Source organism: Salvelinus fontinalis, chromosome 2 (genome assembly GCF_029448725.1).
Source record: "Salvelinus fontinalis isolate EN_2023a chromosome 2, ASM2944872v1, whole genome shotgun sequence".
NCBI lineage: Eukaryota > Metazoa > Chordata > Actinopteri > Salmoniformes > Salmonidae > Salvelinus > Salvelinus fontinalis.
The window spans coordinates 84,756,556-84,778,328 of record NC_074666.1 but is presented as its reverse complement, the minus strand read 5'-3'; the positions used below and the strand labels follow the sequence as shown (position 1 = coordinate 84,778,328).

Here is a 21,773-nt window from a genome sequence, read left to right as displayed (position 1 = left end):
TTAGCAGATGTTAATGCGAGTGTAGCGAAATGCTTGTGCTTCTAGTTCCGAAAATGCAGTAATAGCCAACGAGTAATCTAACCTAACAATTTCACAACAATTACCTTATGCACACAAGTGTAAAGGAATGAATAAGAATATGTACATAGGTGTGTGTTTTTGTTGCAAAATCTAAGCGGTAGGCGGTAATGTTTGGTTACTTACTACCTGCATTAGAGGTGTAGTTGTGTTCATTTTTTAAAAGACATCTACAGAGGCGGTAGGAGTAGGCAACCTGTTGAATGCCACCCCAAGTAGGCTAGTGCCTGTCTATCAGCCGTGTCGTAGTATGCGCACTGCCTTTAACCCTCCCCCTTAACAAAGTCAAATGGCCATTGGCTTTCATGTCACAGCGTCACTGAGAAAGCCTGGCCCTGAGATAGAGCACAATTTTGGGACTGTCTATCCACACGCAAACCAACATACAGCGCTTGGCTTGATTACAACTGCGGTCTATTACCAGTTCCTTCATACTTTAATGATTCATCTGTCTATTTCTTGTCAGTCAGTCTTTTTCTGAGGGTCACAGAATTCACCTGGGGACTTTTTTTGTGCTGAGAAGTTTGCTGTTCTATTACAACATATTTTTCTCTTCGTTTATCTTCCTCTGCATTTTTTTGTGATGAAATTAACTTGAACGTATAGAACAGCAAATATAACTTCTGTCAAGGAAATATCTTGTATCATCTCTCTCCAAACGGACAGCGAAGCAATGATGAACAAGAACGGGATGGTGACAAAAATTCACACGAGAATTAGGACCGATCCTTTCACGAGCAATTATGATTTGCTTGGCAGAGAATTGGGCAGGTAAGTCGCATGAAATGTTGAATAGGTTACCCTGTCCAGATCATGAAATGATGAGCTAGAATAGATGTCAATGCGTGCTGCAGTGCGAAGTAAACACGGGGAGGCAGGGGTATACGCACTGTTCAGTCTTTAAAGTGAGGGATTACAAATTGGAAATGTTTGTATTTTTCTCTCTGCACGTGCAAACGGGAATAAGTAAACATTTCACCGTGTCGGCCCGATCCGGATGAGTGGCGCTGGCACTGCCATGAAGACTCTCGTTCTGCGCCCATGAAATTGTTTTGTGTGGTTGTCATTTTTTTTTTTGCAAGGGAAATCTGTAGGATTTATTCATCTTTGTGTGAGCCCTGATATTTCTGGAATTTGATTTAAGTATAACCAGTCTGGTCTCATAGACTAGACGTAACATAGTAAACGTACATTTGGATTTACTTAAATTTAGTATGATATGTTACTTTTGGTATGGTTACTTATGGCAAAAAATAGTTTTTTTGGCCAGGTGTATAACGTGAACGTCTAGCATGCTTGTTGGATTCTCATCGTGGACAACTTTAGCATTTTAGCAACTTTGAAACAACTTGCTACTTTGCAACTACTTAGCATGTTAGCTATCCTTCCCCTAACCATAACCCTTTAACCTAATGGTGGTGTAAAGTACTGAAGTACTATATATGTTTTTTGGGTACTTCTGTACTTTACTATTTATATTTTTCGCAACTTTTACATTCCTATAGAAAATGATGTACTTTTTACTCCATACATTTTCCCTGACACAAAATTACTCATTACATTTGAATGCTTAGCAGAACAGAAACATTGTAAAATTCACACACTTATCATGAGGTCCTCCCTACTGCCTCTGATCTGGTGGACTCACTAAACACATGCTTCATTTGTAAATTATGTATGAGTGTTGGAGTGTGCCCTGGCTCTCCGCTAATAAAAAAAAAATGTCATTGTGCCATCTGGTTTGCTTAATAGAAGGAATTTGAAATTGTGTACTTTTACCTTTGATACTTAAGTATATTTAAAATGAAATAGTTTTAGACTTTTACTCAAGTAGTATTTTACTGGGTCACTTTTACTTGAGTCATTTTCTATTAAGGTATCTTTACTTTTACTCAAGTATGACAAGTGAGTACTTTTTCCACCATTGACGCTTAACCCTAACTCCTAGCCTAGTGAACGTTAGCAGCTAGCGAATGTTAGCAACAACAAATTGGAATTCGTAACATATCAAACTTTTTGCAAATTCGTAACATATTGAATGAATTGCAATTCGTAATATATCATACTAAATGGATGATGGACAGCCACAAATGATTACATACCATATGAAACCTATTATACTAAATGGAGTGTTCGGATGACAACAGCGCAGGCGCGTATTTTCAATCACACTAAGGAGCATCATAATTATGTCTCTATTGTAATCTGAGAGATGGTTTTGTTTTGGTATGTAGGCTTCATTTTTTTCATGGCTGATTTTCCATGAGGAAGGACTTGAGATGATAAATGTGATGCTAAATCAACCTTGTTTTTCTATGTGCTGTTTTATTTTGGGGCAGATGGTATGTTGAATGTTACTTAATTCTAAAACGGGACCATTTTTATGCTCATGATACACATACAGTATCAACACTAGCACAAAAAAAAGGTCCTCCATTTGGAATTCATCCCAGCCTCAATCAATGGCTTGTGAGACTTCTCTGATTCTCCTTCAATTGTGGCACATTCAGAGAATAAATTGAGATGTCATGGAATAATTTTACCCTATTTCCCTAACTCTCCCCTCTGTTACTGCTGTGGGGGCCCTCGGTAGAAAGGTGAATATGCAATGCATTTTACCAGCCCCAGTATTATTAGCAGGAAATATGCTCTGACCTACGTGTACCATCACTGGTCTCAGTAGCTGCCTATCTCTATATCTCCACCATCCAAGGAATCTCTGGCACACACAAGCTATTAACACAGGAAGAGATGTTTGCTATTATTGAGTTTTTTCCAGAATCCAGACCATGCCTACAGCCTCACCCATGGCTGTTTGTTTGGGATTGTTACAGTGGGCTAATTCCCCACCAATCAGCCCTGTTTTGTCCTGGGGGTCAGGGTGGAGGATAACGTGCAATTACCTTCAGTCTCCCTCCGCCCTCCTGTTGTTCTCCACAGATCAGCGAGTGTGACCTACAATGCATTTGAACCCAGACACCAAAATGTGTGCATTCCAAGGCGGTTGAATGGGGGGGGGGGGGGGTGACTCAGAGATTTTAAACTCCCGTTAAAAAGCCAGTAGCCAGGCTACTACTTCCCTAGGTCCAACATGTTTTATTTAGAACCTGTTGACTAGGATTATTAAATCCTCTGGACTTGGGTCATCGCATCGTTTCTGTCTCAGGTAATATTGTACCAATACCCCATGCAACCGTCCTTTATAACTTCATAGGCAGTGGGAGACAGGGAGGTGTTACATGTTTCTCTCTTTTCTGGATAGTATGCAGTCGGGTGCTAAATAAAGACTCATTCACTTTGCCAGTTGGTAGCAGCCAGATTTCCCTGTCTGACACCATGGGACATCCTGGGCCAGCAGCCAGGACCTGGGGGGGCTGTTTGCTCTGAGCGAGCCCAGCGTCCTCTCAGCACTTCTCCCACCCCCATCTCTCTCTCCTCCTCATCCTCCTCTCATTACCTCCTCGCCCCCACAACATCCTGATCTGGCCTCATAAATCCCATTAGGTGCAGGAATGTGAGCTGTGTTGGATGCCAGGAGAGCAGCGTGTCAAGATTTAGATGGCCAGTAGAAGAGGAGGGATGGATCTATCCCCCCTTTCTCTCTTCTCCACTATGTTTGAGACATTGGGGCCCCTGGTAAACCTGCTGGAGTGGATTTCCGCAGTAACACCTTTTGAAGGCTTCTGAAATCTGCCCCTGATTGCTTCCCTTCAATGACCCCCCTCCCTCTCTGTAAATATACTCACACAAAAATCAGGCATTTAGATAACGTAGAAGAGTTTTGACTTTGAGGACAAGTTACAAGAGTTGACATGAAAGGTATTGACTTTAAATTAGTTGGAACGATCCCTGTTTCTAGGTCAAATGGGTGTCCTCTGATATTTACTTAGCCTAGATTTTCACTATCTTCACTATGATTTAGAAGGACAGCAAAGTGATTGTCATTTAATAAAAATGTGTGCGATTTTGTGTCGTCTGAGAGGAGTTTATGAACAGGAAGAGGAACCCAGCCTGTACTGTGTGAGGCGGCTGAAGGCGATCAGTTGTCTGTTTTTCTCAAAAGGGGAGTGACTCATGTCTGGGTCACTCCCCTTTTGAGAAACACAGACCCCACAGGAAAAACAGTTTCTCAGTTAGATTAGTGCCATCACCACCACAAGTTCCTGGGTTGGTGTCAATGCATACGGAATGAAAACGTCCTTTTATGACCCCCTGTTGATTTGGAGAGTGACACACCACATACATGCAGACATGATGACGTGAAGCTGCATAATGATAGATCAGCAAATCAGGTGTTTGTGTGTCTGCATAATTGCCTTTTCTGTGGGTTTTGGGATTTACACAACATGTTAAAAGCAACCTTCAAGTGGCAGATGTGGTTTCTTTTTGAGTGTCTCTAAGGAGCAGCTTCCTGCTCAAGGAGAAGGCTGAAAGTCATGTATTCTCTCATGGGTCAGACATTTGAAACATGTTGAATTCTACGTCTGTATCCACCTATAACCCCTGTGCTCTTGTTTCTGGTGTGTTACTACAGACAGTGTGTGAAAACATCAGGGTAATGATGGCCTAGTTTAGCAACCTTTGACCTGTTGTCACCATCTTAAAAGGCCTCCTGTTGCTCCTCAGCATCGCCTGTGGTTTCTTTTAATTTCATCGGCAGTTCCCAGCACAGAGGTAGCTGCTCTGAACTTGGGGAATTGGCTAATTAAAGAAGAAAGGCTTTGACTTTGACTGGTTTGGGTCTTTTGATTTGGAACAATGTGCCCTAGCAATCCTCACTAGGGCTGGGAACCAGTGGGAGTGAAGAAAGGGGAAGGAGGAACAGCCCACAGGGAATGGGCCTGTGCCAGCTAACATATCCAGGAGGAGTAGCAGGCTTTGGTTTACAGCACCGCCAGCCTGGAGGAAAGATGTGAGAAAATGACCAGCACCAAGTTTACACTCCCTCTCCATACAGACACTGCTTTTAATAGCAGAACTGTAGGGATGCCATTGTCTACCTGTGCAGTTTCTATGAATGGTTGCCTTTCACTGCCAGGCTCTGTCTGGGTAAAGACATTGACTCCAAAGCAGTGTCTGTCGTATGTCAAGTAACATGGCAGAAACAGTTGTCAGTTGAACCAGGGAAGTGATGGAAGGCCAAAATTCACTAACAGGGATGCCAAATGATTTGGTAAACCCCTGAAGTTTTTTTCAGGGGTTAGGAGGACTCTGCTGTGGCCTCCTGGACCCACTTCTCCCCTAGTCCAGCCCCAGGGAAGTGGGTGGTCCTGGTCGTAGTGCAGGCACTGCCATGTTTGCTGGGCTGTCATGTTTGCTGGTCAGCCTGCACAGGCCTTTGTGTGGCTGTCCGAGGAGATGCAGGGTCCTGCTTACGGTCTGGGTGGAGGCGTTTGGGAATTCCATTTTCCCCCCGCTGGTGTAAGAATGGGAAGTGTACAAGGCTCCGTTATGGCCCTGGGAAAGTGTTTGTAGAAGGCTGGACACAGTGGGGTGATTCTACACATCGGATTTCCTGCCCACACCCGCTACTGACCCGCGACACCTCTGCTGAATCCATCACTGTATGAAAGCAGCAAATGGAATGCTCAGATGGTATTCTAGAATTGTGGTTGTACGTTCCTCTTTTCTTTTCTCTGGGGGTGGGGCTTGTGGACAGACAACAAGCCCAGCTATTGCACTCCTCTCTTTATGTTGACTTTTAAAGAGTGCTATTAGTCTTATCACCCCCGTCCCCGTCCCCCCGTCCATACAGCCACTCAGGAGTGACGGTTGGGCCCATCTCCTGCCCGTTAGGCCCTCCACAGAGAAGGATATCTTACTACACTGATGAGGGAGCCTATCACTTTGTGTTCATCATCAGTCCATTGCATAACAATGGTAGATAACTCCATGTGTATCCCTCTGTTTTGTAATACCACTCAGTCCACCTCTTCATTTTCCTTGGTGGTCTTTCAGTGGCCTGTGCATCCTACCTATTGTAATCTGTTTCACTGCACTGCATTTTTGTTGTTGTTACTATATTGGTTGTGTCATAATTGTTTGGAACTCTGTGCTGTAATTGCTGTTTATCTCTCCCATGATTACTCCCTGCAGGTTCATGGCCAGAGTCAATCAGATTTACCGATAAGACAAATCAAACGTGTAAGCCTACTGTAAATGAAACTGTTAATTGTGTTCCTGATTATTCATCATATCCCTTTCCCCCACTATTTTTCTCTTCCCAGGGGAAAGTTTGCTGTGGTGAAGAAGTGCATTGAAAAGGCGACGGGGATGGAGCACGCTGCCAAGTTCTTGAGGAAGCGCCGGAAGGGCGAGGACTGCCGCATGGACATCCTCAACGAGATCGCTGTTCTGGAGTCAGCCAAGGCTAACCCTTATGTGGTGGCGCTGCATGAGGTCTACGAGACCAACTCTGAGATCATCCTCATCCTCGAGTGGTGAGTAAACTCGTATGCATCAAAACGCAAAGACCATGGAAAAACGTGGCGTGCACAGTATGTGAGTGTGTATTTGGATCTCTGCACCACCCTTAGCTCATGTCGCCAGTGATGGGAGAAAATGCTGGTCATGGTAATCTAGAAGACCTTTTTAAACTCTCCGTACATGTTGATGCTCCCCCACAATGCAGCACTGGCAGGAAAAAACGGGATGAAATGATAAGGTTCCTAATGAGGGGGGAAATGAATAACCTTTATGCTCCATTTACCGAAAAAACTTTCCGTCTCTGCAGGTTTTTATCTTTCTGAGTAGTTTCGAGGGGTTTGATGCGGTCGCCTGAGTAAAAAAGTAAAACATGGGATTTTTTTAATGTCATCTTTGTTTCAGAACTGCATGAGATCTTGCGTAGACAGGATGTTGAGTGACGCGAATGTGAGAGCGTTGAGTTTCTCGATAAATGGTAGAACTTCCTGTGTTGCACTCTTTCTGCTGAGGATGCAGCTGCGTGTCACTCAAGAGTTTCTCACCTTAAAAACAGCTGCATGAACACCCACGCCAAACACACGCATGCCTGCTTGAACCGTGTAACCTTATAAGGAAATGATAAGTCCCCTGTGGTTGGTCGCTGTGCTCAAAGCCACATCTCCGATTCTTGTTACCTTGCCGGACTGTGATTGTGTCAGTGCTTCTATAAACAGACGGACGAAGATGGACCAAATGACTCAATCTGGAAGATTCTTGAGAATAAGTATTTGTCACATGCTAGTTTTCCTTAATGTATCATCAGTCAAATTTATTTCATCATGCATCAAAGCATCCATTCCATCCAAACACAGGTGAACCAGTCAGCATCTGAGCTGCATCCATCTGATCAACAAAGCACGTAGGTCAGGGTGGAAGGAAAGGATCTGTCTGGTGTCATATACTATGACCACTATCTAGTGTATGTGTCAAGGCTGTCCTCCATGACCACTCTGGTCTCATTCTAATTAGGAGCCTGAGATGGTAATAAGCATCGTAATGATCCCCAAGCCCCATTTACAAATAGACAACACCACACCAACCAGTTCATCTAGAAGACCAAATGACTGTGTCCCCTCCTGACCCTGGTCTGGTCATAAACCACCCACATCTCCACCCATTCTCCTCCTAGACATAGAATGCTCCTGCAGAACAAAAGGTTCCCTATAGGGGGGGTGGTGGTATGTGCTTGGCCTTGGACCCCAGGGCGAAAGAGAAAGCAGAGCCACTATTTCATGCCTGCAGTGGCAGGCACTGGTCCATAGCCCTGCACTAGCTGCCAGATAACTTTGCACTTCCTTGTGCAGTCTTCCTTTGTCTGTCTGAAAGTTTTAGAGATTCTTATAGGCCTTTGTTCATCCAGATCCCAGTATAGGTTATGGTTCCTAGTGAAATACCCTGCTAACTTGGTAATCTGCAGCCATTGAGATGCTGTTGCAGCCTGTATGACTGTGAACTCTTTGCCTGTTAAAGGGCTCTCTGACCTCAGCGTGGGCTAGCTTTGCTGCAAACCAGAGAATAATGTTCCATTTCCTGTGGGTTTACATAGAAGCAGTTAGTAATGCTCCCAAAAGTAGAACACGCACACACAAAGTAGCATGCGCATACACACACTCATACTCACACATTGGTCTGCACATAGCCACAACCACATCCCCACGCAACTTATGAGAAATGGAAGCGAGAAACAACATTTTCCTCATCAGTAAATTTAAACCCAGTCTGTGCGAGCAGCACACATAATGACTAGTCAAACCAAAAATACCACTTTTTAATGAGAAATGAACCTGCGTCGTCTCTGCTTAGAACACATTCTGACGGTTTAATCAGAATGGTTTTCTGTGCTCGGGGCACAGTCCATGGCCTGCTTCTGATGGTGGTGAATAGTTAGTTGCAAGAAATAAATTTCTTCAATGATTCTCCAACAAACATTAGATTGTCACCTGTGTGTTCCCAACTCTCTACATGTCTTGTCAAGGAAACCCATGGTGTTCCCAGAGATCAAACAACCCTCTAGGATGAGACCAAACATCTTACGTTTTTGTCATATTGACAAATACAGTATTGTGCAGGTGCATTTCTAGAGGTCTACATTATATGTGGGAAAATTAGATGAACCAAGTCACCCGACGTTTGTTTTTCGAGGTCAGTGTACGCACGGCTAAGGTTTGGTCCAACCCTCAGTCACTACATATTTGTTTATCTGGCAAACAATATGAGTTACACGTTTTGTGAATACTCAACTTAGCCTAAGTCTTTGAACTCATGACACTGCTGTAAACTCTGCGGTAACTTCAGATAAGAGGAACTCAAAATCCTAACCAATTACAGGCAATCGGATAGTCTTGGGAATGGCAGTCCGGTCCACAGATTGCCCGGCCAATCATAACCTTAGAGCAGCTTTAAAGCTCTACAGGGTATGTTTCTGACAATGTATCACTTTGACTCACTCGAGCTTGATCTTTCAGCGCTGACGGAATCATTCCTGAGGTTATTTTTTCTAGAGCAGTTTTTCAGCCCCTCTGTAATTGGGAAAAGGGTGATGTTTTCTTCTCCCTCCGCTGTCCTCTTAATTCTGCTTTCATCCTCAAGCGTAACGGTATCTGATGTTTTACGTGGGTATTGAAACATCTTACGTAATGCAAATTGAAACCCTCACCTCCAGTCCATGTCAGCCATTTGTCTTTGTCACTTCAAATGTATGCAGTCCTCAGATAAGTAAATGGATAATATACAAGTCTTTGACACACATCTCCACTGTCTGGCATGGGCTGGCCTTCATTTAAAATGCAATAAAGTCTTCAGGAAATCTTTTTAGGAACTAGTAAAAGTGTTTTTGAGGATGAGGGCTGTCTAATAAATTGTATTCCAGTTTTCGAAATGGAAAAACCTCCTTGAAAAAACAGTTTGTACCGAGTTCTCTTCGTTCTAGTAAGGTTTGACACATCAGGTCTCCTGTAACGGAGGATGAGTGTTGTCACAGCATAATCCCATCTAAATGATGACAACTCTGAAACCAGAGTCTATGTACTGTACTGAGTACACAATGCAGTCAACACACAGGCCTTGTGAGAAGTGATCAGTAGTAGGCTTTGAGGTTTGGTAGCTGGCCAGCGAGAGTAAAATGCCTATTCCTGGAGATCTTAAGCCCAGACTAACCAAGTTGGCTTGTGAGAATGCAGCCAATATCGTGAAGTACATACGTAAATACACACTCTGTCCCACATCCTCTCATTGAGAAGTCATGGCTCGTCGGTCTTCAGCTCATTCTCAAGTATCTCTTTGCCCGCCCTCCGCCCAACCCTAATGTTCTGCGGGTGACGGCTACTGTGAATATCTTTGATGGAACTCTGCACAGTTATTCTGTCTTAAGTGGATAGGAAACCGTTCCATGTCATCGGTCTGCTGACTGACAGTGGGGAGACTGATCCACTGAGGCATAGAGGGGGGAATGAGGCCATACAAACACGATGGCAGGAGATGTATCAGATCTTTCCATAGTGCTTGGAGAGTATGTCCGCAGTCCATTTAATTTCTACAGGATGGCTCTTGTTAGTACTAAAAGCCTTGTTCCCTCACCCTCCAAAATACTTGAATAAACTCTCGTGTAGGAGATCTTTGTTTCCGCCTATTGGTAATTAGTTCAAACGGGGGAAAGGAAGGGGTGGGATAATTAGACCTATTTGAGTCAGTTGTATTAAATTGAGACCCAGCACATGGAACAGACCAATAACGGGTGGCACAATCTTTTTTTTAACATTTGATTAGATTTTTTAAAAATCATGCAGTTGTCAGCAAGCATAAATCAAAGCCATGCTTCCAACGACACACTGATGTCACATTTCCTCTATCCTAAAACTGGTCAACTAGGACTGCTATGCCTATTTGGTATACATGTGTACTGTCGGGACTTTGGTCCCCTTTCTTCTTTTAGTAGTCTTCCAACAACACTTTTTTTTTGGGGGGGGGGGGGTCAAAAGAGACGGCCTGCATTTAAATGTGTGGAGCCTCAAGCGAAAGGGGATTTATAGCCCAATGATGGATATCCAGAAAAACACAATCTCCTATTTTCACAGCTGAGGACAGTAAAGGTGAGGATGCAACAGTGCGAGGCGGCCCAGGGATTAGATGGTGTGGTTATGTAACAGTTATGCCCGGGCCATGGTCGCAGATAGAAAGCATGTGTGCTGACTAAATCCCCCACACATGGCTGTGCTATTTGGCAAGCATCCTCTCTCCAGGCTTTTCATCTGCTTTGGAGAAACATCCAACACAAATCTGCCATGTCCCGGACGGCATTGCTTACCATTGTTACACAAGCATGACACGAATTGACAAACCAAGAATTTGGCTTAACAAAAAAGATGTCAGCATTTTAATTTGCTAATTAGCCTTTCTATTTTCTAAGTGGATCCAAAAATAGGATAACCCCCCTAATCCTGAGTAGTTAGGAGTGGATGCCCAGATTGAATAAACTTCCAATTTTTGGGGAGCGACACAGCAGTGTGGTGGTAATCCCAGCAATTTAGTGTTCTATCCACTACTGTAAACTATGGGATCGTTTCAGTGTGCCGTCACTGTCTCAAGTCTTAGGAAACTCTTTATTATACGACAGGGATCTCTAGTTTGATAGATTCTTTCCCCTTAGTTTTTTGTTTTTGACTTAACTGATCTAGGAATGTGTGTGTGTGTAAACTCTGGAAAGTCTTATCCGGGGCTGGCACTGACTGATATGGGTCCTCGTATCTCGAGTCAAAGCTGAGGTCAGGGAGGCACCATTTCTCTTCTGATTTCCCTGTGGGAACGTCGGAGTGCCACAGACAGGAGTCACATGCTTTGTGTGTGGATGTGGAGCATGGACCCTGTTCCCAAGCCCAAAGTACAATAACCACAGGGCCAGTTGCGTAACGTTAAAAATAGAAAATCATGGTCTAGGGCTCGACACACTTCACCGTGTGTGTGATAACGGGATAGGGGTGGGATTGGCATTGTCATCATGTTTGAGTTGATAGTTGTACAAATGCAGTGATTTTACAGTGTAAGGGTGTAGACTTCATGGGTGTAAATGCGTTACAATGCATAATCAGCAATCAATCACAGCAGCCCAAGTAAAAACTACAGATATAATAACCATGTACTGTTTGTTGTTCATCTCGTCACCATGGCTCTATTTTGATCCCCCATTGCCTCTGTGTTTTCTAGTGCCGCCGGTGGAGAGATCTTCAACCAGTGTGTTGCGGAGAACGACGAGGCCTTCACAGAGAAGGATGTGATCAGGTTGGCCAGACAGATCCTCACCGGCGTGGCCTTTCTGCACCGCAACAACGTGGTCCACTTGGACCTGAAGGTCAGTAGAAAGCTCATCTCGGAACCCAGAACCAAATCCGCTACTAGTTACGGCTGTCAAAGCGAGAGAAGTAAATAAAAAAACAGGGCACCCCTGGAATGGGCGACTGTTTATCAACTGCCATATTTCTCCCCTTAAGCAATGAGAACCCCTTAATGTGGCAGAGCAGTAACTCTTCCTGTACATGGGACATGTCTAGCAAATAAAGACGCCCATCCAAGTTACTCTGTCAGCTTTTAACGAGTGACAACTGTTTTTATGTGAATGCTGCATAGTTCCCGCTCTTACACATGAACCCTGTCAGGGTCTGGTTTCTCTCTAGAACTTATTTTGTAAAATACTACAGGGTTGTGTCACACAAGACACAGAACAAAGGCTGTAAGTCTTATAGGTTTGTTTTGTCTGCCCAGTGATGTCAAAAACATTTGTATTGTTGATAATGATGAATAAAAAGCTGTTTTGGAGTGTGTTACAACTTGGCAGACAGGTTATATATGAAGAAACCCTCCTCTGATCTAGGGGGTTTATGAGCAGGGTTTTGGGGTGAGGGGGACTGAACCGACTGTCCCCAGACTAGATTTGATTGGCTCCCCATTTTCCTTTTCTACTCCCCCAGTGATAGACAGTATTAAATCTATTCCTGGTGAAATGTCACAGGCTTGCTGTCTCTGGCTCTGTTCTGTCTCTCTTGGTCCTTCATTTATCCTAGATTTTTTTATTTTATTTGACCTTTTATTTAACTAGGCAAGTCAGTTAAGAACAAGTTCTTATTTACAATGACGGCCTACCCCACCAAACCCTCCCCTTACCCGGCCCCAGGCCAGGAATCTAGCCAGTATGACCCGGAGGTTAAGCATCATATATGAGCCATCTAATCTGATAGGCCCTCCAAGACATCCAACCTTTCCTAGGAATCATCTAATAGGCTAAGGGGATGAACCTGGTTTAGTGGTATTGATGTAACCAAATTGAATCCCTCTGTGGGTTTGGCTTATTCATGTAGAGGCAGATTAGACTCTTTAGTGGAAGGCCTTGAGGCTCAATGACTACTCAACTGATTAACTATCTATCAAGCATGGTATGTGACCTCTGTCTGTCAATTCACTTACCATGCACTCTTTGGATTTGGTCTAATCTGTCTATCTCGGTCTCTCCCCTCAGCCCCAGAACATCCTGCTGACCAGTGCCATCCCACTGGGTGATATCCGCATCGTGGACTTTGGCCTGTCCAGACGCATGGACAGTGTGACAGAAGTCCGAGAGATCCTGGGCACCCCGGAGTATGTGGGTGAGTCCTGCCTCCTGGCTTCTGCAATCAGATTATATCAATAAGGAAGATAGATAAGCAATTCTTAACTTCAGTACTGTAAAATGTTTATTAGGACTAATTGGCTTTGTCTATGCTATTCCAGCTCCAGAGATCCTGAACTATGAACCCATCAGCATAGCGACAGACATGTGGTGAGTATGCGCTAAAGGGACTGTGTCAAGCAGATATCAGCTAGTGTCCTCAATACATCTTGGTTTTTCCAGAAGCCATAAAATATCGATCACCAGCCAGCTCCACAGTGGAAATCTGAGAGAAATACTTCCCCATGTCTTATAGTCTGACACCTTTCCCTCCTCCTCATCTCTCAGGTCCATAGGGGTCCTGACCTACGTCATGCTGACGGGCGAGTCTCCGTTCCTGGGGGACAACAAGCAGGAGACCTTCCTGAACATCTCCCAGGTCAACGTGGACTACTCCCAGGATGCCTTCGAGGGCGTCTCCTCCCTCGCCATTGACTTCATCAAGACCCTGCTGCTCAAAAACCCCAGGTGAGGAACAGGACAGGTCCAAGAGTCAACACTCACTTAGTTCAGTGCCACAGCCCGACAGATGTTCTCCCACATGTCCCATAGTGAGTTCAACACTGATTAACAGGTGAATGATGTCATTCGTACTGCTGCTTGCGGCACACCCTCGTTAAGTCTCCCGATGCGTGGTAATGCATATGAATAATTTAATATAAGGATACTGGTCCTTGTTACGTTTCATCTATTAACACATTCTGTGTCACCACTGTCACTATTTGATCAAGTGTTCCAGCACAGAAGGGCTAGATACTGTATGTCACCATCATGTCTCAATGACAAACAGCAGTAGTCTATCGCTGTGATCCAGGGACATAATCTTCACTCAATATAATTTAATTGCTGCAGATCCTCGGCAGTATCTGAGTAACCCCAATGTCTGTCATGTCTGAGTAATCCCAAAAAGCGTAATCGCTGGGATGAAAAAGTGGTCTTTGGTGGTTTTTCAAAAAGACTGCCTGGGAAAGAAGAGTGTCTGAGGGACGGGGAGGGACAGGAAGTTGTATAACTGCGTATTTGTCACCTTTTTACCATTGGCTTTCCTCTACATATATTCACATGAGCTATTTCAGTTTTACTTTCAAAACGGATGAACAGAAGCTTTAAAGTCCTTTCTGCCTAGACATTGATGATTGATTTGAGATCTGACACGCATCCTCTCCGTCTGTGTGTCCACAGGAAGAGAGCCACTGCAGCGGAGTGCCTTAACCACCCCTGGCTGAATGGACCAGCTGACCTCTACACCCAGCTCCACGCCAGCTCTCTACCCTCATTGGACGAGCCTGAGACCAGCCAATCAGAGTCTGAGCCTGAGAGCCCGGCACCCTCCCCAGAGCTGGAGAGCATGGGTTCGTACCTGATGTGCCCCGGTCAGGTAGACCTGAAGACAGGCCGCAATGCCTTTTCCTTCACTTCTGAGCCCTTCCCCGCACTGCCAGAGATCCAACATGAGCTCATCTGCTGAGGAAGGGCTCCACTAGACACTGTGTGTGGTGACTGACTGGACTGCTGTCACAGAATGGACACTGACTGGAAGCCAGTGAGACCTGGTCTGGTCCGATGCAGGGCCTCCAGTTCTGTTTGACTCTGTATGTGTGCTGCTGCTACTGCTGCGATGGATGTGTGATATCTGTCAGCTGACCGTGTGCAGTAAATCCATGCGTGTTTGATGCATGTTACCCTGTGCTGATAGTGTGCTGATGCGTGGCGTCTGGTAATGAGCCACACTGACACACTTTAATGCATGTGTAGCGAGGGTACTGTAACTGTATGCGTGCTGTGAATGGAAGGAGTGGGCCAGTTCTTTGTGCTCGGCTATGAAGACTAGAACAGTGGGACTGACTTCATCCATCACTTGGTCTGGTCTGCACTCTCAGTGAAGGAAGTCCTGTTTTGTCCCAGGCTGGGTTGATCCCTTGTTGGCCCTCAACCTGGCTCTCACCTTGGCTGCCCTTCACGTTCCACTCCCTAACCGACCTTTGAACCAGGACTTCGCCTCTCCTTTGTGAGGATGTAACTGCTCACCCTGAGAGGAAATGACGTTGGCCAACAGGAAGTTGGAACCACTTCGCTTTTGTTGAGGTCTGAACCTTAAATGCCTTTCATGATGATGTTGATTATGAAGGATGCCAATGTGGTTAGATAGATGTCCCTAGATGAGATGCTGCCTACGCAGCAAAGGATAACTGACTGACTGTGTTAGGGGAATGCCCTCACAGAAACCAGTCAGAGGGTTAAATAGTCTTTTCTGATTTTGTTTGTGTTCATATGACCACTTCAGGCCTCCAAACATAGAAAGCCATCTCAATCACCACATCTAATTAAATCACATCCTTTGTTTAGTGTAAGGACAATCTTGATGTCAATTTAAAGCACTTTTTATTTTGAAAAATGAACTACACAAATGATCAAAGTATTAACCAAAGTCTTGATGAAATGGCTCAAAAAGCAGTTTAGTCAAATGATTAATTAAGACACAAATGTACATGGCCACTTCCCACCATCTATTGTTAATATATTTGCATCACTCGTTTCCACCAAGTGCCATATAGTTCACCTGTTGTGTTGATGTTTGTTTATTCTTGTAAGATTTTTTTTTTGCTATTGTTGCACAATTTCCATGTACTCATGTTTGAAATATCAGTTTGCAATGTTGGATATGTCACAATATATTTCGCTTCAGGCTTTGTGAACAGATGTCTTTTTGAAGAGGAAGTGACTAGGATTCAATGACGTCACAATAAGTTTGAATTGTGGCGTTTTAATGACAGTTCAATGATTTGCAACCAATTGAAAGGCTTTGAAGAAAGCTCCTTTGGATATGTGGTGTTTGAGAGTGAAGAGAAATTACTCCTGAGGACTTACTGAAGTGTATATTGTTTGATAGTGTAGGAATAATCTGTAAAATATTTTAAGATCCATAATGTATGAACATTTTAATAATTATTGTATGCCTCTTTTTTTTTTTATCTCGACTCTGTACTTGTGACTTTCATTCCTGGTTACTGCTCATGAATTTCAGGCAGGTTTGCACTTGTGTCCAGGTGGACGTTACATTGAAATTAATAAATGTTGATGGCATGCCTCGCAAAAATGTATCGAAGAACAATAAATGTACATTTTGTATTAAACTATTCATCTTGATGAATTTACTTCATTGTGTGGTCTGTTTAGGCATGGAACAACCACTGCTTGTCTTGTGCCCTCAACCACAAAGCTTTAGTCTAGTCAGAATGCAGTTCCTTGTACAAAGGACCAGGGAACCATTGTGACCCATTTTAACCTTATTCTCCTCTTGTGTGCTGAATATCAAGTCTCTCCACTTGAAAAACATTCCTCAAACTACAGTATCTTTAGTTTACACTGAAGACCATTTCCCAAGTGTCTTTCTTTCCTGTTTTTGGTCTTTTTGGGGAAAACAAGTTAAATGTAGCAAGAACAACTGATGGGTTTCCAGAAATATCTAGCCACACTTCACAGGAAATACCAGTGTCACTTAAAGGGACATGCTGCTCTGCTTTCTTCACTGGTGTGTGTACACACTGTCTCCTGTTTACTTGCAGCAGGTTAGTGTCCCTGCATGCCAACGTTCTGGATTCTTGCTTTAATGTGCTCTTCCGCTGAGGATCGGCACTAAGCCCAGTCCAGCTAGCTCCACTCAGGCCGTGTTGAGCTCTGGACGGACGGAGAGACTGGCCCTGCCTGGAGTGACCGTTTCCCTTTTATATCCTGCTCCTCAGACCTTTGGAATGCAAATGTTAGTAACTTTCCCCCTCCCTTTATTCACCCTTGTTAATATAGCCTTTGTTTTCTCAGCAGGAGTGGCTCTGTTTTACACCCTTGCTATATTTTCACACCTACCAACCCCAGACACAAATTCACACCCTCGCACGCTCACATTATGCAAACCATGACAGAGGTAATAGTCATAGCCTATGTTGCTGAGTTTCTCACAGTTGCGGGAACATTTTGTCCTGATATCTGGAAGACAGCCATTGTGAGGATTTTAAAAATGAATTCAGGTGTAGTTATAGCAAGACCAAAGCCTTCACGGAAGAAGTACAGCTCAAAACCACTGGACCAATACAAATGAAAAGAATAAAGCAAAGCTTCCATAGACACTAAGATAACCTGCTCTCTGGAGGAGAAGCAGATGCAAAGGCTTTGGAGTAGAGGTTTCCCTTTAGTTTATCAGTCCTGGCCATCTTTTTCCACCATAGCAGGACATAAATTGATTCAATGATCTGTTACAGCATCTAACTCATCTCAATTGACCTTCACCCTCACATCTCCAGCCATGATGTTAGTAGTACTCTGTGTGAACTGTTTTGCTGATGTACAAAACAAAATGTGTCCGTTCCGTCCGGAAAATGTCAGACGTCTGGATTCTAAATCTTTCCTGCTAAAAGCAGCCAGCAAGCTTTTTGTTCCCTGTTAACCAAGCATCCTAAAAGAGCAGAAGTTGTCACAACCTTGATCCCCGAGTTGAAAATGTAACAGGGAATCAGAAAAGCAGAACGTGGGGAAGAGGCGGAATCTTTTATCTTCCCATATAGACACCATTGACTGAACTCAACATCACCAGTTACAAAACCAAGATTGACCATGTTTGACAACAGGTTGGAATTAGGGATATGGACCACTGGACCGGTGTTCATTTGAATTGTTTGAGCATAGAGCAAATTGAATGTTGGACTTTGTTCCATAAGATCATATCGATATGACGTCTTGAGAGATCTTCCTTATGAGATTAGTGTGAATGAAAGACCAAGCCAACACACGGCCTTACCATGCTCTATTTCAATACTTAAAAACATTTAGCAGCTGACACCATGGGAATAAAATGACTTTTCTTTTATACCCCTGCATACTTATTTTTCTCTCTCACTTTTCTCTTTTTGTTTGTCTTTATCCGTCATGTTTCTCTGGTGCTCTTTCATATTTCATTCACCCCGTTCTCTTCAATCTCTAGATCTCTCAGTCAGTCTTTCAGCTTTCCTAGAAGCTGCTCCCTCACACCTTACATAACGGGGAAATTATTTGATGCGTATGTTCTTGATTAAAGTTTCATTATGGTGTGATCATGTTGATGTCAGAATAGTCAAGAGGGGGGATCACAAAACAATCCCTGCTCAGGGCCTTGGAGGGGGTAGGAGGTTCGGCTGCCTTAGGATACTCCCTCCCTCGCTCCACCCCACCCCCTTTACGCTCTTCTCTCTCAGGACCTGCTCACCTTTTAAATATCAGAACTTGTATCAGTTTGACAAGCTTTGTATGTGAACAATTATTAAGGCATTGTTAATGGTACAGCAATTAGATTCCAGTGAACTTTTTGTGCCACGTTGTTCAATAGGCAAGCCTGTCAATCTATCAACCCCTCATCACATCATGTGGCATTCCATTCCCCAGGCCCAGACAATTGATCCAACAGCGTTCCAGAAAATGACTCTAGTTGCCCTCTAGTAGCACAAGTGTAGCCTACAACATGGACAGTTCATTGACATACCAATTAATCTGGTATGTGCCTGTTTGTCTGGCCCTCTCCAATTAGTTTACTTGTTGTGTTACATTCCAGCATTGACCTCAAGTATCTCATGTCATCAAGTGCAGTTCACAGGAGACTGAGAGAAAACTCACTGAGAAAAGACTCAGATGTTCATGTCTTTGTGTTTCATGGCCAGTAGTGTTTCCTATTGATAACACGACCAACCACGGCACGTGCAAATACTGTTCCTCTAATGTGCAGTGACGTTCTGCTCGTGTCCTCTATAGATATCAACTAAGACAAAATAAAGAGAAAATTGCTTTCACAACTTAGTCCCGCTTTGAAGAGAGAAAAAAGAAAATGTTCAGAGAGCACAAAGCCTATCCTAACCACGGGTAATATGTTTCTCATGGCGAGGCATTCTCAGCCAAGACGTTGAATGCCTTTGGTTAAGCACAGCTATTTATTCTTTCCCTGGAAAAATCTTAAGAACACAAAAGGCGTTCTAAACAAGAAGTTGCTAGGTCCCATGGCTGATGTCTGTTTTTTCTCTGTCTGTGGCAACTGTATCCTGCCACAACATGGAAGAGGCATTGGCAGAAATGATATTATTGAACTTGGTGACACTCAACTCGGGGATCTTCTCAACTTCAACTCAATACCTTTGAAAAGGCCCCAATCAAAACAAGAGGCACAGCTAAGCCAGTCCTTATTGGGTTCATTTTCTGTGTGGTGGGTAAGCTCACTGACAGCAATAAAAATACTGCCAAATGCAGTTGTTTGGACTGGAGTACTGTACACGCACACACACACACACACAACCACTAACGTGAATACACACAGGCACCCACAGTGCACTCTGTGGGCTCATTGGGACTCTACTAGCGTGTAAGGGAGTCCAGTGTTTCAGAGTGAGGGGGAACAGAACTGAATCTGGTGGTCTGGATCATTCAGAGCTCTTAGTCATTTCCATCCCAATCACAACATGTACACTGTTCCCTTCAGCTGTGGGGTTCTGGGGTTGGGGAACAGTCAAGTACACAACACGCTTTCTAGCTGCTATAGGCTGATACTGTTGGTCTTTCCCTCCTCTCCCGGCCTATCTCATGCACCAACTATCTTTCTCAATACCTCTCTACCCTGTGACTTCTTCTACTCTGCCACGCTTGTAGTTGTCAAAGAGGAAGGGAACAATACAACTCTGGCTTCCTGGATTTAATTGCAAGCTATGACTTGCGATTCTTCAGTGACGTGACATAACTGCCACTTGGTGTGCCCATGTGAGTTGAGGATCAGACTAATTTACCATGATGGTTTCAGCTGGTGGCTGGCATTAGCTGTTTTTGGTTCTGGTTTGGTGACATAACTGTCATGGTGTGTGTGTGTGTAAAGGAGAATGGTGACAATGGTGTGCTGTGTGATGATATGATGGCCATGGCAGCCGGTATTACTGGTTCTGTTCCGGCGGGTGTGTTGATGAGGAGGCAGGGAAACCAATAAACCTGTGTTCTTTCAGTTTAGGACCAGCTGATGTATCAGGATACCATGGAAGAACTTGTTGGAACCCTCTAAGAATACTTTTAAGGTTGCTCGGGGGAGCACAGGACACTAACGAGAAGAAAGGCTGTCATCGGTTAATGTGTCTGTAGCTTCTTCTTCCTCCACTCCACCTCCCCTTTTTGTTGTTATGTAACTCACTCCCACAGAGGTGTGTTTGTGTATGCGTGTGTAATGCCGTCATTAGAGTCAGATGTTCATATTGTGAGAAACTTCCTGATGTAATCGGCCAAATCGTTGTGCACAAAAAAAAACAGCTGATAACAATGGCGAGGTCAGACAGGTCGTGGAAAAGTGTTTCTGTAACAATGTTATCAGAGCTCTTAGCAGTAATAACACTATCGTGAGGAAAAGCCCTAGCCCTCAGAATAGGGGTTCTCTCTGTCCCGGCCTCACCTGGGCGTTTAACATACCTAATGTACCTGTCACTCAAGTGTCTAACGCTTTCCTTTATCATCTCATCTGTCTCTCCGACTCCACCTTCTTACACTATCCGTCAGCTGTGCCAATTTAAGTTTAAGGAGTTTTTCTTTAACCTGTCTCAGGATAAACTGACAGATGGTACATTATTTAAGTTTAAGAGGTAGCTACTGCTGTGGGGAAAAAGAGGGGCCTTCAGAGGAATGTCAAGAGGTAACAAGTCCTACAACTCCCAGGACAAATTGTCTTGTCTTTCCGCCTCTGTTATTAAATGGCAAACAGGAGAGACTTGATTTCTTCAAAGTTTATTTCTGTTTTTAAGTCAGAAATTTTACTTGAAAGATACATCTTCTAGGACTGGGTCAGTCATCCTGGTCAAAATGGGTAATATGCTATGGTTAGGCCATGTTCCACAGTCGGGGTCATTAATGATCCTGTAATTCACAGATCATTTTACTCCCATTACTGAGTAATGCCTGCGGTTTATAGTGGTGCCTTGGATTAAAGCTAGAATAGGATTTCTCCATCATTTCAATGTGCCTGCAACTCAGACAGTAGAAGCAGATGCACATTGGAATAACTAAGCAATAACTGGGGCTAGAAATGATTGGATATGTGCGCCGCCAGTTTGTCACCTCTAAGAACCTTGTGGTTGGCTGAGCACTGGGGTTGTCATATCCAAGGTTCATTGGCCCTAATTGTGGGAGGGGGAAAAAAGTGCCGACCTAAAGAAAAGCATATGATCGATCGAATTCCGGGGGAAAAAAAGCTTCCGTAAGCCTGTCAAGAGGATGTTAAAGGGGTGTTAGAATCAGGCTAATGAGTTTAGCAAGGTACACAATGTTCCAATTCCATGGTAGAGTACACTGCCGTCCCTATAGACCTGTGTACTGTACACACAGGCCACACAGACAGGCAGTGTACAGTACACACAAGTGTATAAAAATAGACTGTGCAAATAGTTATTCAACAAAATACTGGGCTTTGAAATGGGGAGGGGGGGTGATACCTACCACAGAGCTGTGACTGTGCACATATTTGTACCTAATTGATTAATATCACATCTTGAGC

At 43.9% G+C, this 21,773-nt stretch overlaps 1 protein-coding gene across 1 annotated transcript; it reads left to right on the top strand.

The window, feature by feature from the left end:
- The first annotated feature begins 391 nt into the window (after positions 1–391).
- Positions 392–16,392, top strand: LOC129829748 (serine/threonine-protein kinase 17A-like). The gene is made up of 7 exons (XM_055891644.1): positions 392–849; positions 6,306–6,518; positions 11,743–11,887; positions 13,049–13,175; positions 13,300–13,348; positions 13,526–13,705; positions 14,420–16,392. The coding sequence occupies exons 1-7, from the start codon at positions 752–754 to the stop codon at positions 14,703–14,705; spliced, it is 1,098 nt and encodes a 365-aa protein (XP_055747619.1). The 5' UTR covers positions 392–751; the 3' UTR covers positions 14,706–16,392.
- Positions 16,393–21,773: the final 5,381 nt, after the last annotated feature.